Raw genomic sequence first — 14,096 nt, 5'->3', positions numbered from 1 at the left:
TGCATCAGTCAACAAACCTTGGCTTCTTCTTACTCGTAACGTATAAGCTTTAGGTAAAAAAATTGAAAGGGAGAAATCACAAATCTTGGCTTGATTCTGTATCATGACACCAGTATTTGTCTTTGTAATGGCCGTAACAGTTGGAGGGCAAGATATGTCCACTACATATCCCACTAGAATTCAGTTTCTCCAAAGGTATAGGAAACCAGTTTATTGTCACTGGCAACCAAGCAAAGCTAGAAATTAAACTTTTGGGTCAATTTGGCCTGAAACGTAACTTGTAAGCTTTTACAGTTTTCTGTGATTTGGACTGAGTCCTTCCCTTTCCACATGGTTTATGGTGTAATTTACACCAAAGGCAATGCAAAGTGTAAATCGCACCAACTTTTTGGGGTGCATGTGTGTATATTCTTTTTTTTTTTTTTTTACTTTTTCTATCTAACACATGCGTCTGTAGTTTTCCAGGCAGAAAGTATTAGTGTGCGTGAGATGTGAGTTTAGCATGTGCTGAGGAGACATGATTAGATTATGAAGGCAGACAGAAGTAATGATTAACTTTTTCAGTCTGCACACTGTCTCCAACCTGGCTGCGGCTGCTGGTGATGTTTGTGTGTTTTTCTTTCTCTTCTACTAAGTACTGGAATGGTGTGATGGCCTAGGATTGCAGTGAGAAACACAATGATGACAGTACAAAGACGAAAGTTGGGGGGGGGGGGAATAAAAAGGGTTTTGTCTTCCATTTCTTTCTACTCATCGGAGCCAGCAGTGGAATCCAGTAAAAATGCTACAAAAGGTCCACGCATGCAAACTGTTTGTTTTTATTTCTTATACATCCCAAGGGCGAATAAGCAGGCGCCTCCTTTGGGTTCATGCTTCAATGGCTTGACAATTGGGTTTGCAGGTTGGGTTCCTCTAAACCAGGGGTCTCCACACCTTCTAAACAAAGGATCAGCTTATCACCTGTCCTTCAGGCTTTAGAGGGGCAAGACTGTGGCTGGTGAGAGTAGATAATGCCATGCTGTCAGGAGTAAGCAAAACCCCATCGTTGGTTTTAATGGGAGGAATAGTGCCCCATTTTTGGTATCAGCTGCAGTAGTAATGCCCCATTGTTAGTATCAGTGGGCGAAATAGTACCCCATTGTTGGTGTCCTTGAGAGGAATGGCACCCCAAGGGCTGAAGAATAAAGGCAAACAAAGGGCCACAGTTTGGAGACCACTGCTCTAAACCAATGCAAAGTGCGTCTGATGCCCATATAGAATTCAGTTGATAAAAGGCTCAGGTTCATCTTGTTCAATCTAAACTAAAAAACAAACGAAATCCTCAGAACCCTAAACTTCCAAGTGATCTAGTGAAAGGCCAAAAACCCTTTGTTAAGAACACTAGCACAAAGGATTGCCAATGTAGGGCTCCGATTTCTTTTCATGACAAGTTGGAGGACCATTTGTAGACATGTAAGGGTTGACTTGCTAAAACTGGAGAATGCTAAATCTGGTGCGACTCTGCATATAAATCTTTCAGGTTTTGTCAAAGCTTAATTGAACAAGCTGAAGTTAGAAGATGATTGGCTACCATTCACAACTGCACCAGATTTTGCGCTCTCCAGTTTAAGTAAATCGACCTGTAATGTCCTCTAAGCCTTTTATTTCAATTTGTAGAAGAAACATTTGGGTACCTGTAGCAGCCAAATACTAGATCTATCTTCATTTTTAATTTTTTGCCCCCTTTTCTTGACTTTTCTCTATCCATTGTTCAGACCAGGAAGCTGAAAGTTCCCGAAAGAGCCAATTTCACATTAGCATTTTCCAGTTTTTTTTGTCTTTTGCAGAAATTGAGGTTACCATGCATTTTTTTAGTGCAGACAGTTTGTACTTTGAGGGCCTTTTATATGCTGAAATTGTCTTTAAACAACTAACCACACTGGCACAATAATATACATTTTACTGCTTATTTAGATTTGAGGTACAACAGAGTCTCCTTTCCGAATGAAAGAGTTTAACCGCAGGCTGAGCACCGCAATAAAAAAAAAAACTTGTTTTTTCCTTTTTTTGGTATTCCTCCATTTTTGTATTCCTCAACATTTTTTGCACTAGAGTTCTTTCTCCCACCCCCGCCCCCCCGGGGGTGGGAGAAAGACAATGGGAGTAACCTTTACAGTATATACAGGGGCCAGCTTCCATCTTCTTTTGACTCCGGCACCGCCATTAGCTTGGTCATGAGATGAGGCTCTCTAAGGAATGCATTATAATGCGCTGCAGTTTATTTATGTTTTTGTTGTATGGCGGCCTCGCACTTTTTTTTTTTTTTTTTTTTTTCTTTTTGCAGCTTTTGTGTGGTTTCTATTCTGGGTCTTTTGTTAGTTGTACTAGTGTAGAAATAAAGGCACTAAGGCAGGGGTCTCCAAACTTTATAAACAAAGGGTCAGTTTACTGTCATTCAGACTTTTGGGGGACTGGACTATGGCCATGGAGTAGAAAAGGTCCCGATGTCAGTGGGGAAAAAAAATGCTCCCTCTTTGGTGTTTATTGGGAGGAATTTTGCCCCATTATTGGTGTCATTGGGAGGAATTGCACCCCGTCAGTTTCGATGCACCCCATGTTTCTTTTGGCCATTTTTTTTATTTTTTATTTTTTTAAATCCATGCCGTATATGGAAACCATGGAATCCTATGGAGTAGAGTTTTGGACCCAACGAGAAAGTATAACCATATGGGTTATGGTGAAAAAAGATGAAATAAATCAAAAGCCCTTAGCCAAATCAGTACCTAACAACAAAGTATAGTCTTCTTTTAGTTCCATCACATATCCCAAAAATAAGAGTAATTGGTTAATAGAAAAAGCCAAAATAAGAGTTTGGAGGGTGAAGGGGGTCAACAGATCCATTTTCTGTATTCAGTCACCAAGCGAAGCTGTTGTACCCAACTAATTGTTAGAAGAAAAAAAAAATACAACTTCCTACAACGCAGCTGATTTTGAACATCGTAATACTGTCCGTGATCGCCCATATGACACATACGCAATAAAATTGTTGTGCCGCAAAGCAGGCATTTTTTAATTGCATGTGTGGGCAATCAAGAGATCGCCAGTGCAGCTCAGATGTTTTGTGACTTGCAGGCACAAATATATCTCTTGTCAGATCCTGAAAGATGTCTTCATAGGGAAATCGGCTTCTTGCCCGAGGCCGCACTCTGACATAAAAGGGTTAAACAAACACTAAGCATCGCACACTGTAAATAATACAATGTGAATGGGTTTTGGCCTCCCTAGAAAAAACCCACCCTTCCTCTAAGGCATTTTGCTATTAAGCTAAGCTTTAACTCCAGCCTACAAAGGACACTCTATAATTTGCATGGCTGATGAGACTCCATTCTGGGCTGGGGATTTTTTTTCTCCCCCCCCCCCCCCCCCCAACCACTGGAGTCAGACAAGATTTTTGTTTTCTGCTTGAATTTTCTTTCCATATTTATTTATTTTCCTGTGTGGCAGCAGCAAAAGGAATGGTAGCATTTAGTGAGAAGGTGAATAGGTTCATTTTATGGCCTTTATACCGTATGTCCTTGGAGCATGGATGAATGGCTTGGTATTATATATTTAAAAATTTTTTTTTTCTATTTCCCTTTTTATTTTATTTTTTTTATTTTGTGCCATACAGAGAGGTTCTTAACAGACTGCTGTAGATCTAAATGATTGACCAAAATCTAACCTGATGGGTTTGATTTCAACCAAGGGCATCTCCTTTTATTTAAAAGCTCACCTAACGTTGCCCCACGAGGTCTTATTGGGTACCTTGTGGTAGACATCATATTATCTTATACCGTATAAGGCTATTCATGGTTCTTTATGAAATCGGCAAACCACCCTCCCTCCCCTGTGTTTGGTTGGTCGACGGCTGTGGCTATGACCAATGATAATGGACAACTGTTGTACTTGTGGTCCTCAAGTTGCATGAAAGTCAGACCAAAGTAGTTGGCATGAGCATGAACTACTTTAAAGTTGCTGCAACTTTAAGTCGCACATATATGAATGGTTATTGGAAAACATGGGGAACAACTATGTCCAAAGTTGCATTTAGGCTCCATCACACTTGTGTGCTTGTTATGCATTTGTGCAAAACATTTCATATAGGCCCAGACCTGATTTTAAATTTTTCCACAGGTAGCAGACCAAAGCCACCGCCTTTTTTATATTTTTTTTATTTTTTTGTATGTCATAAAACATCCCCATTTTCAGATTGTTTTGGAGAAAAAATACACGTGAAACGAAAGTTTGTAGTTCTTAAAAGTGGTGCCTGCTGCTGGCTGTTGGGGGCGATGTTGCCAGTGTTTGTTTTTTTTTTTTTTTTTTCTCCCTTTCTGCCTCCTTTTAAACATCCGGCCCCACGAACGCCCAGCAGGCATAAATTTATAGCTGTATGTTAATATATAACGAAGAGTATATTTTCCTTAAGGAAACAAATCACAGTCCCATCATTGTTATAGATTTAATGACTAGACATCCCGTCAACACCGCTGTCCCTTAAAACGGAACTTAGTCGACATATTTTATAGTGTACCTTGGCTTGAAACCATTAATAAGTTTGGCAAATTACCTTTTAAAAAAAAAAAAATAATAAAATTCAAGAAAAAAAAAATCCTTGGAGCTCGATGTCATTGAAGAAGCTGGTAAGATTCATTCATGAACTCGAGCCGTACTTCCCATAACTGGGTCGTTCATCGCAAGCCAGGATGGTCCGTTTTATACACACTGCCAATTAAATGGGCCTTTGTATGAGGCAGTGAGCGGCCTGTTATGTGGTATTCACGAACGCATACACAAACACACAAGACTTGTCTAGCTCAACCCCCCCCCCCCCCCCTTCATCCTTCCTGGAAGGGACTCTTTCATGTTGGGGTGTAGAAAAAAGGAAATAAAAATAAACAAAAAAGGGGGTAAAAAAAATCTAATTTCTATCTATTGCTATGCTTCAAACGTTCCTCCAAAGCTTTAATGTAAGAGTTTGTAGTATACAAGCTATGCCGCGTCAAAAAAAAAAAATGTATGGGTTTTTTTTTTTTTTTTTTTTTTTTTAAAGTTCTCTCACAAAATTAACTCTTTACTAACTTCCCAAAGTTCATTCTCTGAACCCCTTCTTTTTTTTTTGTCTGTAAACTCAAACAATCAATATCTATTTGCCCCCTTCTGGCCTATTAAATATACCATTGAAAATAGTATAAAGTCTGTTTTTGAGTTCTTTATTTTGTAGCTGGTGTTTTTGTGTATATACCATTTACCAAATGGGAGAAATATACATGTTGCTAGTGCTGTCTTGTGGGGTAGAAGGGGCACCTGCTCTGGGCACAGTGTGTATTGTAGGGAGGGATGGGTGCGCTGCAAGTTCCTTCTACTATAAGGCTGAGAAGAGGTGCCGGCTGTGCGCTCTCCCCCTTCTATTCATAAGCTATGGGGCGCAATTTGGCATCTTTGCTCTGGGCACTGGATGATCTGGTCCCAGCACTGCCGCTCCTGACAAATAAAATGGATCTATAACAATGATGGGACTGTTGATCCTGCCTAAAATTCCAGTGCTGTCTTGTGCACACTGGGAATGTAGAAGGGCATGTCTACCCACTGGCCACTGTGGTTCCTTATGGTGATCCCCTACATCACTTTTGAGTCCTGCAATGAACAGGGGTCAGCAGGAGAAAACCAGTGGGTAGACATACTCTTCTACATTTATTCCCTGTGTGCACAAGACAGCACTGGATTTCAAGCAGGATCAACAGTCCCATCATGGTTATAGATTTAGTGTTTATTTGTTATAGGCCTATTTGACCAATGGAGGGGTCCAACTGGATCAGTGTCTGGAGCACTGCTACAGAGTAAAGTTGGCAAACGGGCCAACATGTGTAATGCTACTTTCTGCACCGGTTAGCATCTTTCTTGCTGACCAATTGACGGGGTCATTTTACGGCCTCAAAATTTAGACGCAATAGAAATGCAAGTAAATCTTAGGGTTTAATCTTTAGAGTTTAACTTCAGTTCTGTATATTTTATTTATTTTGTAATTTGCTCAATTTAAAAATCCTGTTTTTATTGGTATGAAGATCAAGGTACCCAAGTTCCAAAAACCCTTTGCCATTTCATTCAAAAGATCTTTGTAAATTGGTCCTCTCATTCTGTGCTTTTGTTCCTTATGACAGCAGGGGGCGTCTGCTGCCAAACACCAACCAGCCCCCCCCCCCCCCCCCCAGGGGCATGAAAACGCAAACGATGCTCGGGGCTTGTGCTCTAGAAATGTCATCTTGGACCACTCAAACCTTGGCGTGGCTATTCTTCCCCCTAGATTTTTTTTTTTTTTCACTTCCAACCGTAGACGTCTTCTTCCCTAATTTATTTTATTTTTTTCCTGCTGGGAGGGGCCAGGAGACGCCTCTCAGCCAGCGAAGGGGTTAAGCGGAGAGTAGCTCTACTCACCAAGCCTGCAATTTATTTGGACTAGGTAATTACCATAATCTGAGAAACGTCTCTTTACTGACGTCTGTCTTAAAATTGCTGGGTGTACTGGCGGGGCTCTTGAGATGAAAGGGAAAAATGCAGTCTTGAGGATTTTCTTTCACGCAACAGGGTGGCTACAGAGCTTCATTTTACAGATGTTTCCTGACCTTCATTTTTTTTTTTTTTTTTTTTATTAGTTTCTGAAAAAAAAAAAATTGTATTGGGAGTCAAGATTCTCCTTTTTGTGTGTAATAAATGTTTTTAAAAAGTTTCTCGGTGCAAAATACAAGCAAGGCATCCGCCTTTTCCACTTAAATAAAAATCTTTATTTTTATATTTTATTTTTTTTATTTTTTTTTTTTTTACTTTTCTATAAAACGTCTCTAATGGTTTTCCTCCGCCAATGTTTTTTGATTGCTCCCCCCCCCCCCCTTCCTTTTCAACAAATACTTTTCTGAGTTTCTGCATGAACGTACTGTAGTTTGCAGAGGTTAGGTGAAAGGTAATTTGATCAGTTTCCTAACTTCCCTCCCTCACCGTTGCGCCCCCCCCCCTTCTTTTTCTTTTTTTTTTTTTCCCCCCAGCTAGCTGCCTTTTTTGGTACCAGGTTTCAGACGGATAGAGATATTTGAGCAAAGTATTGTGAGGCACCATGAAAGGGGGAAACGCGAGCAACTAAGTGCACCTAGAGTGTGTGTGTGTGTGTGTGTATGTATGTATGTATGTGTGTGTATATATATATATATATATATATATATATATATATATATATATATATATATATATATATATATATATATATATATATATATATATATATTATTTATATTGTACACCACCTCCTTGATAGACTTCTGTTCCTCCTTTTCCCAAACAATAAAAAAAAAAAATTCTAGAAGATCAGCTTACTGGATTTCAAACTTCTGGAAAAAAAAAAAAGTTTTTCTTTCAAAGCTAATGATATGGAATTAAATTGACGGTCGTGACTCATGCCCTCCCCTCCTCCCCCTCCATTCCACTGCGAGACGCTGTTTTAATAAGGGTTTTTGTAGCGATTTTATGCAAACTCTCTTCTTCCCTTTTTTTTTTTTGGTCCTGTTTACCCCCCCCCCCCCCCCCACCCCTCTCATAGATGTGCCTGGGAGGTGTGCTGTCAGTACAAACAAACTCCCTTTTGCGAGCGGTGGTGGGTGGCAGTTGCGATTGTTTAGCAGAAAAAAAAGTTAATGCTTCAGTGCAAGACTTCCGGTCCCCACCCTGCAACGCCACAAAACCCACAGATTGATGAGCTGGGTAGAGATTGTTACCCAAGCCGCTTACTTTATTACAAAGCCTCCATGCAGTCGTGAAAAAAAAAAAAAAATAGCTGCGTCTCATTTACTCCCTTTCATTCCAACGGTCTACACACATAGCGATGCTTAAAGCTGACCTTTTTGGGGCAGGTAAAAGTAAATTAAAATTAAAGTTGTAGATCACATGTATTTTGAGTGCCTGGATTTGCAAAACTGCACTCGGGACAGGCAGTGGGAGCCAATCGGGAGAGAACAGTGAGCAGAGGGTTGGCCTTGTAGATCTGCTTCTGCTCTTTAATTATTGGCTTCCCCCAGGCAAGGGAGGCTGATCCCGCCAGGAGAAGACCAAGATTACTGCTAGGCTATAGTAGCCACTAGCGATGATTGCAAGTAAATCCGGCAGGCTGGTTGTACTCAAGTTGATCAATCGGCAGTTAGCCTGCCCATACACGGTTTGAATCTCATCCGGTTCCTGCTGAACCAGCCCAGATTTGAACGGTCTATGGCAAGCCTTAGTTCTGGACCATTTGCACTTGCAGAGTCTATATGCCTTTTTAGTCAGTCAACTCCAAAGTATAGTGAAGCATTTTTGGGAGATTGGCAATGGTATTCTCTATCGGTGGGTGTCCAAACTGGCCCTTTGCTTGCCTTTATGTGGCCCTTTGTGGCAATATTCCTCCCAGTGACTCCAACAGAGGGGCATAATTGCCACTAAAGCCAATAATGGTACACCAATGATGTGGCACTATTCCTTCTAATGACACCAATGGGGCACTATTGTTCCCCCATTTAAACCAATGGATAGTACTCCCACTAACACCAAGGATAGAACAACTATCCTACGTGCTCCCACTGATGCCAGGATATTTTCTACTCCCACTGTTTGGCTCCCTTTAAAATTTTGAAGAACCGTAAACTGGCCCTTTTGGTTAGAAAGTCTGAAGACCCCCCCCCCCCCCCCCTGCTCTATATCGCTCTCAATTACTTTACAAGGCTCAAATGAATTGCTTAGTTGAAGGTTAATTCTAAAGTCTAAAACGTTTTTGGTTGGTTGTATGTAGTAGCTGTCCTTGGCCTTTTGGGAGGCACTGTTGCAAAATGGTTATGGCAATAGGAAAGGGCTACATGCACTTGGTCTCCTAGGGTATTCAACATGTTGTTTTCAGTAATGAAGTTGCATCTTCTTTAATATCTGTACCAATTGCTCCACATTTGTGTGCTACAATGTAGATCAAGCTCAAATCTTGATGTTTCTTTGTCTTCTTCTCTTTGCAGATTCCCAACTTCTTCAGGAGTCTGGGGACCCGTCCCATTGGTGCGTGGTAGCATACTGGGAAGAAAAAACGCGGGTGGGTCGTTTGTATTCTGTCCAAGAACCTTCCCTGGATATCTTTTATGATCTACCTCAGGGGAACGGCTTCTGCATAGGACAACTGAACTCGGACAACAGAAGCCAGCTGGTACAAAAAGTGCGCAGCAAAATCGGCTATGGCATCCAGCTCACCAAGGAAGTGGACGGCGTCTGGGTTTACAACCGCAGCAGCTATCCCATTTTCATCAAGTCGGCCACACTGGACAACCCCGATTCTAGGACGTTATTGGTCCATAAAGTGTTTCCTGGATTCTCCATCAAAGCTTTTGACTATGAGAAGGCTTACAGTTTGCAAAGGCCCAACGACCACGAGTTTATGCAACAGCCCTGGACTGGCTACACTGTACAGATAAGCTTTGTGAAAGGCTGGGGACAGTGCTACACGAGACAGTTTATCAGTAGTTGTCCCTGCTGGTTAGAGGTGATATTCAATAACCGATGACTCGGAAACAAGTGGACTTCGGGACTTTACTACTTGCTGCTAAAATTTTCCTTCCGAGTGCTTTCTTCTTTGTGCATACTTCCCTCCCCTCTACAGATATTTGTGTTTGTTTTTGAGAAATGGCTTATGTCAAGGATTTCTTCTTCTTCCCTTTTTTTTTTTTTTTTCTTTTTCAAAAACTTTTCTGACAAGTGTGAATGAGGTCGGTAGGTTGGGGGTGAAGGACGGGTCCCCCACCTTGTAACGTTGTCCTGTCTCATTGCAACATATTTTATTTAAAGCATGGGGAGAGACATCAGTATTTATTTTTTCTACAGTATAGAGGTGAATCCCCCCTGCTCTACCTTCTCTAGGATGTTTGGGTACAGAAAGGCAAACCGCCATAACAATGGATAAAGCCGTATGTGGGGGGGCTGAGGTTGGGCAGCAGCTAGAGATGTCCACCATTTTGGTCCTACACCGGCCACATTCAATTGCGGTGCATGTACTTAAAGTGGAAGTAAACCCATTGATTTTAAGTTTTTAAAAAAAGTTTCATTCCTGACATGTGACGGGAATGTAACAGTCACCTTTTGTTGTGCTCTCAACCAAACTGTCAAACCATCCAATGGCTGGTGCCAATGGCTGCAGCATCATGGCAGTTAAAGATCAAACGGAGGCCAAGATGGCAGCTTCCTTGGCTAAAAACAATAGGAGGGTTTACGTCCACTTTAAGTAAGAGCGTAAGTTGCTGTAACCTTTAGTGACCAATCGTACATTGGCCTAAAAACTCAAGTGGAATCTGGATAATGAGAGCTTTTCTCCGATTGGCTGTTATTGACTACTGCACCTTAACGCTCTTCGCATCAAGGTGGCCTTTAAGCCCTGTGATGACCATTTACTGCAGTCCGTAAACTCTTGCACACAAAACAGACTTGAAGGAAGGAGTGCACTTTTAAACCCCCCCCCCCATAGCTGATCTGATCACTCTATTCCCCCCCCCCTCCCCCAATCAACACAGTCAGTGTTGATGGAGGAATCCCTCCCATGGAGCTATTGTGTTCTCCTGGTGGTGGAGAGCCGTCCCGACTGGGAGAACACTGGTTTTTGTTTGCTATGAAAAATAGCAACAAGCTGAGTTGCACCCAAGTTGGGTACATTCAGCCTGCCCATACATAGTTCAAATCTTGGCCGGTTCTGCCGAACCGGCCAAGATTTGAACAGTCGCCAGCTTAGGCAAGGCAAGCAGGTTTGCAATTATGACTTCACATCTTCTTTTTTTTTTTTTTTTTTTTTTTTTCTCTCTGTCTTTCTTGTGCTACTGCGAGTTGTATGTTTATCCTCAAGGGCCCCATCAGCTCAACTATCACTTCATTTGTTGATAATGTCTTCTAGTGAAAGAAAGATATGGATACAGTGGTCACTATTCCCTCTTCTTTTTATTTTCTTTTTTTCTTCCCCCTGAGCACCTCTTTTACTTCTATACATGGTTCTAGGCACTTTGTTGAAGGCATGCACTGTAGAGTACAAAATTCCGCAGCTGCATGCATTGAGTTGGCCATGTTTGAGGGACAACATAACTAATTCTTTTTTATTTTTTTAAATAAAGTGCACTTGTTCTTTTAAGTCTGCTTTTGTGGATGTGGTTGAAATCCTCTAAAAACCCAGAGTTGAGGGCTACCATAAAGGTAGAAGATTTATCAGTCAAAGCAAGGCCCATGCATCTCCTCTTCAGGACTGGTGAATTTTGCCTTTGCTGTGGCTTGTTTGGCACAGCCTTGCTGATGTTGCACTCAAGATATATACAGAGAAATATGTGCTTGAGTCTGGAGTGTAGTGATTGTGCTTCATTTTTGACAAAGACCAAACCAAAAACTGCCGAACTGCCTAGCCGACCCCCCCCCCCCCCCACCCCCACCCTCCATAATGCAGATTGTCAAACACAATTTTTTTTAAAAAGGGGCAGTGCATGTGGTTTGTTGTTTTAAATAAGCCAATGCAATAAAAAAAGCTGACTTTTCTAAGAAAATAAAATAGCTCACAGACTGACAAATTCACTTTATGTATGTCTAATGTAAATTTATACCTATATGATATTCAAGAGCCGCGATGGTCAATGGTTTAGGGATATGTTTTCCTGAATAAGCGCCCGAGCTGTGCAAAAAGTATTGTTTTTAAGTTTGTTTTTTTTGTTTTTTTCCTATTCCGTGACTGCCAGTGAGTATTGGAACTTTCAGTGGCAACAAAGTGTTTTGTACTGTGGCCTCTCATTGTCCTTTTTTTTTTTTTTTAAGGAGAAAACCAAGAAATTAGGTGATTTTTAGGATTTTGAATATACGCTATTCCTGGCTCTCTCATTGGCTGCAGGGGGCCTTGAATGCATCATTTCTAAATTCTAGTTCTGTCATAATTGTGGTCAAAAATCTGATTTATTTTAAAGCTTTTTACAATGGGCGCTGAGGCGCAGTGCATAAACACTCTGAATATGCCCTTTGCCATAGGGCAAATTCCAACCAAATCTGGTATTTACATCTTGAGCCGGCACTGGTGGGTTGGATCCGCCTATTGGCTTCTTATATCTCCAACAGAATCCAGTCTTTGACTTTCCCCAACATATTTGTGACTCCGGTTCCTCCTACAAGGCCATATTGAAGGTGTCGCCCTCTCGTAGCTGCATTATGAAGAATCCATCTAAGGGGTTGTGGTTTCCATCATTTGACCTTGTAATGTCTACCGGTTGAGGAAAGAAAGAGAACATTCTGGTGGAGATCTCTCTGCTCTGGAGACCCCAAGAGTAGAAATCAAGCCAAGAAGTAGTTCAGCTTGCCCAAACCACACAAGGCTAAAATATCATATTTGGGTGGGTTTAAGGCAGCCAGGTTGGGAGCCAAACCAATGTGTGTTTGAATGGAGCCTAGCAGGCCACAAAAAGTTGCACACCACAAACCTGATGCTCTTCGCAAGTTGACCTTCTCATACACATTGGTCCAAACTGGAAGCCTCTGAGAGGCAACCTCTGAACTCTGTTCCATCTGCGGCTATGTATCTGAAAACATACAGTATTTGCTCAATTTTTCCTCCCTTTTTTTTTTTTTTTTTTTTTAAGGTACAAGTTATGCACAGAGAACCTTTTTTTTTCTTCTATATATCATACGTGGCGTATGACACGTTAACATTGGTTATTGCTCAATGAGCATGTTTAAACATAAGCTATTTTTCTAGATAACGAAATTTAGATGAACAAGAGGGTAAGCACTCTTTGGAACTTAAAGCAATGTAGTGCTTTGAAAAAAGGCAAAAGAAAAAAAAAAAAAAAACAGACAGAAACAAAAACGGACTCTTTAAAAAAAAGAAAAAAAAAATCAGATTTATTAAAGAAAAATGTATTTTATGTTATATATAAATATATTATTACTTGTAAATATAAAAGACGTTTTATAAGCCTCATTATTTATGTATTGTGCAATGTGTATAAACGAGAAAAATTTAAAAGATGCACTTTGCTTAATATAAATGCAAATAACAAATGCCAAATTAAAAAAAAAATCAAAAATTTAACTTTGTCTTGTTTTTAATTGTATTATTATCAAAGTGAATATTTCAAGCATTTTGAAAACATTGAAGCTTACCTGCTTGTGTCCTATAGATGGTAACATAGGCCTAAAAGTTGAGGGCTGTGTAGGATTTTCTGCCTTTTTGATCATGTGATAAGTTTTTTTAGATCTTCATTGGTTGTTGGTGAACCTTCGTTGCGCTTTATGGTGAATGTAGCTTGGTGCAGGAGATGTCAGAGGACATAAAAACAAGGTCTGTAGATGTCCAGAACTCAAATTCGCACTCTCCCGAGGGCACTCCTAAGAAATGCTGCTGCCCCATCATACCTTTTTTTTATATGTGCAGCAGTGCTGGGACAAGGTCATCCAGGGCAGAGATTCCAAACTGCTGCCCCTCCCCCGCTCATGATGTGCAAGCTTTAGGGGATCCTACACCCAGCAGTCACTTGCTTGTCAAAATCCACTGCTGCTGTCAGCCTTGCAATAGAAGAGAGGCGCCCAAAGTAAACCATTGCGCCTAGGGCAGCTGACCCTCCCGCCCACCCCTTGTCCCGGCCCTGATGTTCAGAACTGTTAAACCCACCTCATCAAAAATGAAACTCCATTTGAAGACGATCCTCGGAATTTTGGTTCTGAGCTCTGTCAAGAGCTGTTCAAAAGTTAACAGATCCTAATAAGAACAATTTTTCATATGGTCACCTCTTTCTATTTAAAATCTTACTCCATCCAAAACATTTTGTTGTATTGGCTTTGAAGGAAGTTGGGAAGGTTTTGGTGATGTGTGGGGTTTTTATTGCTCCCTCAGATTTTGTTTGGTTATTTTATCCCTGTGACACCAGGGTTGAAAAATTGGGCAAATGGGGATCACTGGAACAGTAAGGCACTGACTGCAATAAATTGACAGAGGTTTGCCCAGATAGAGAAAATAATATTTATGGCACTGGCCTCATTGGTGGATTGCAGAGGGCACGCTTGCTTAATCTGGT

General features: G+C 40.9%; 1 protein-coding gene across 2 annotated transcripts in view; it reads left to right on the top strand.

Annotated features, from left to right (window-relative positions):
• SMAD7 (SMAD family member 7) overlaps positions 1–13,254 on the top strand; it is a 41,078-nt gene extending 27,824 nt beyond the window's left edge. For both annotated transcript variants that reach the window (XM_077463044.1, XM_077463045.1), the window contains exon 4: positions 9,039–13,254. In XM_077463044.1, the coding sequence (XP_077319170.1) occupies positions 9,039–9,577 (539 nt within the window). In that variant the 3' untranslated portion in view covers positions 9,578–13,254. The remainder of the gene's footprint in view (positions 1–9,038) is intronic.
• The last annotated feature ends 842 nt before the right edge of the window (positions 13,255–14,096 follow it).

The sequence above is a fragment of the Lithobates pipiens genome, unplaced genomic scaffold, assembly GCF_037356315.1.
Source record: "Lithobates pipiens isolate NorthernLeopardFrog02 unplaced genomic scaffold, aLitPip1_a1.2 Scaffold_3, whole genome shotgun sequence".
NCBI lineage: Eukaryota > Metazoa > Chordata > Amphibia > Anura > Ranidae > Lithobates > Lithobates pipiens.
This window is presented reverse-complemented; position numbering and strand designations above follow the sequence as displayed.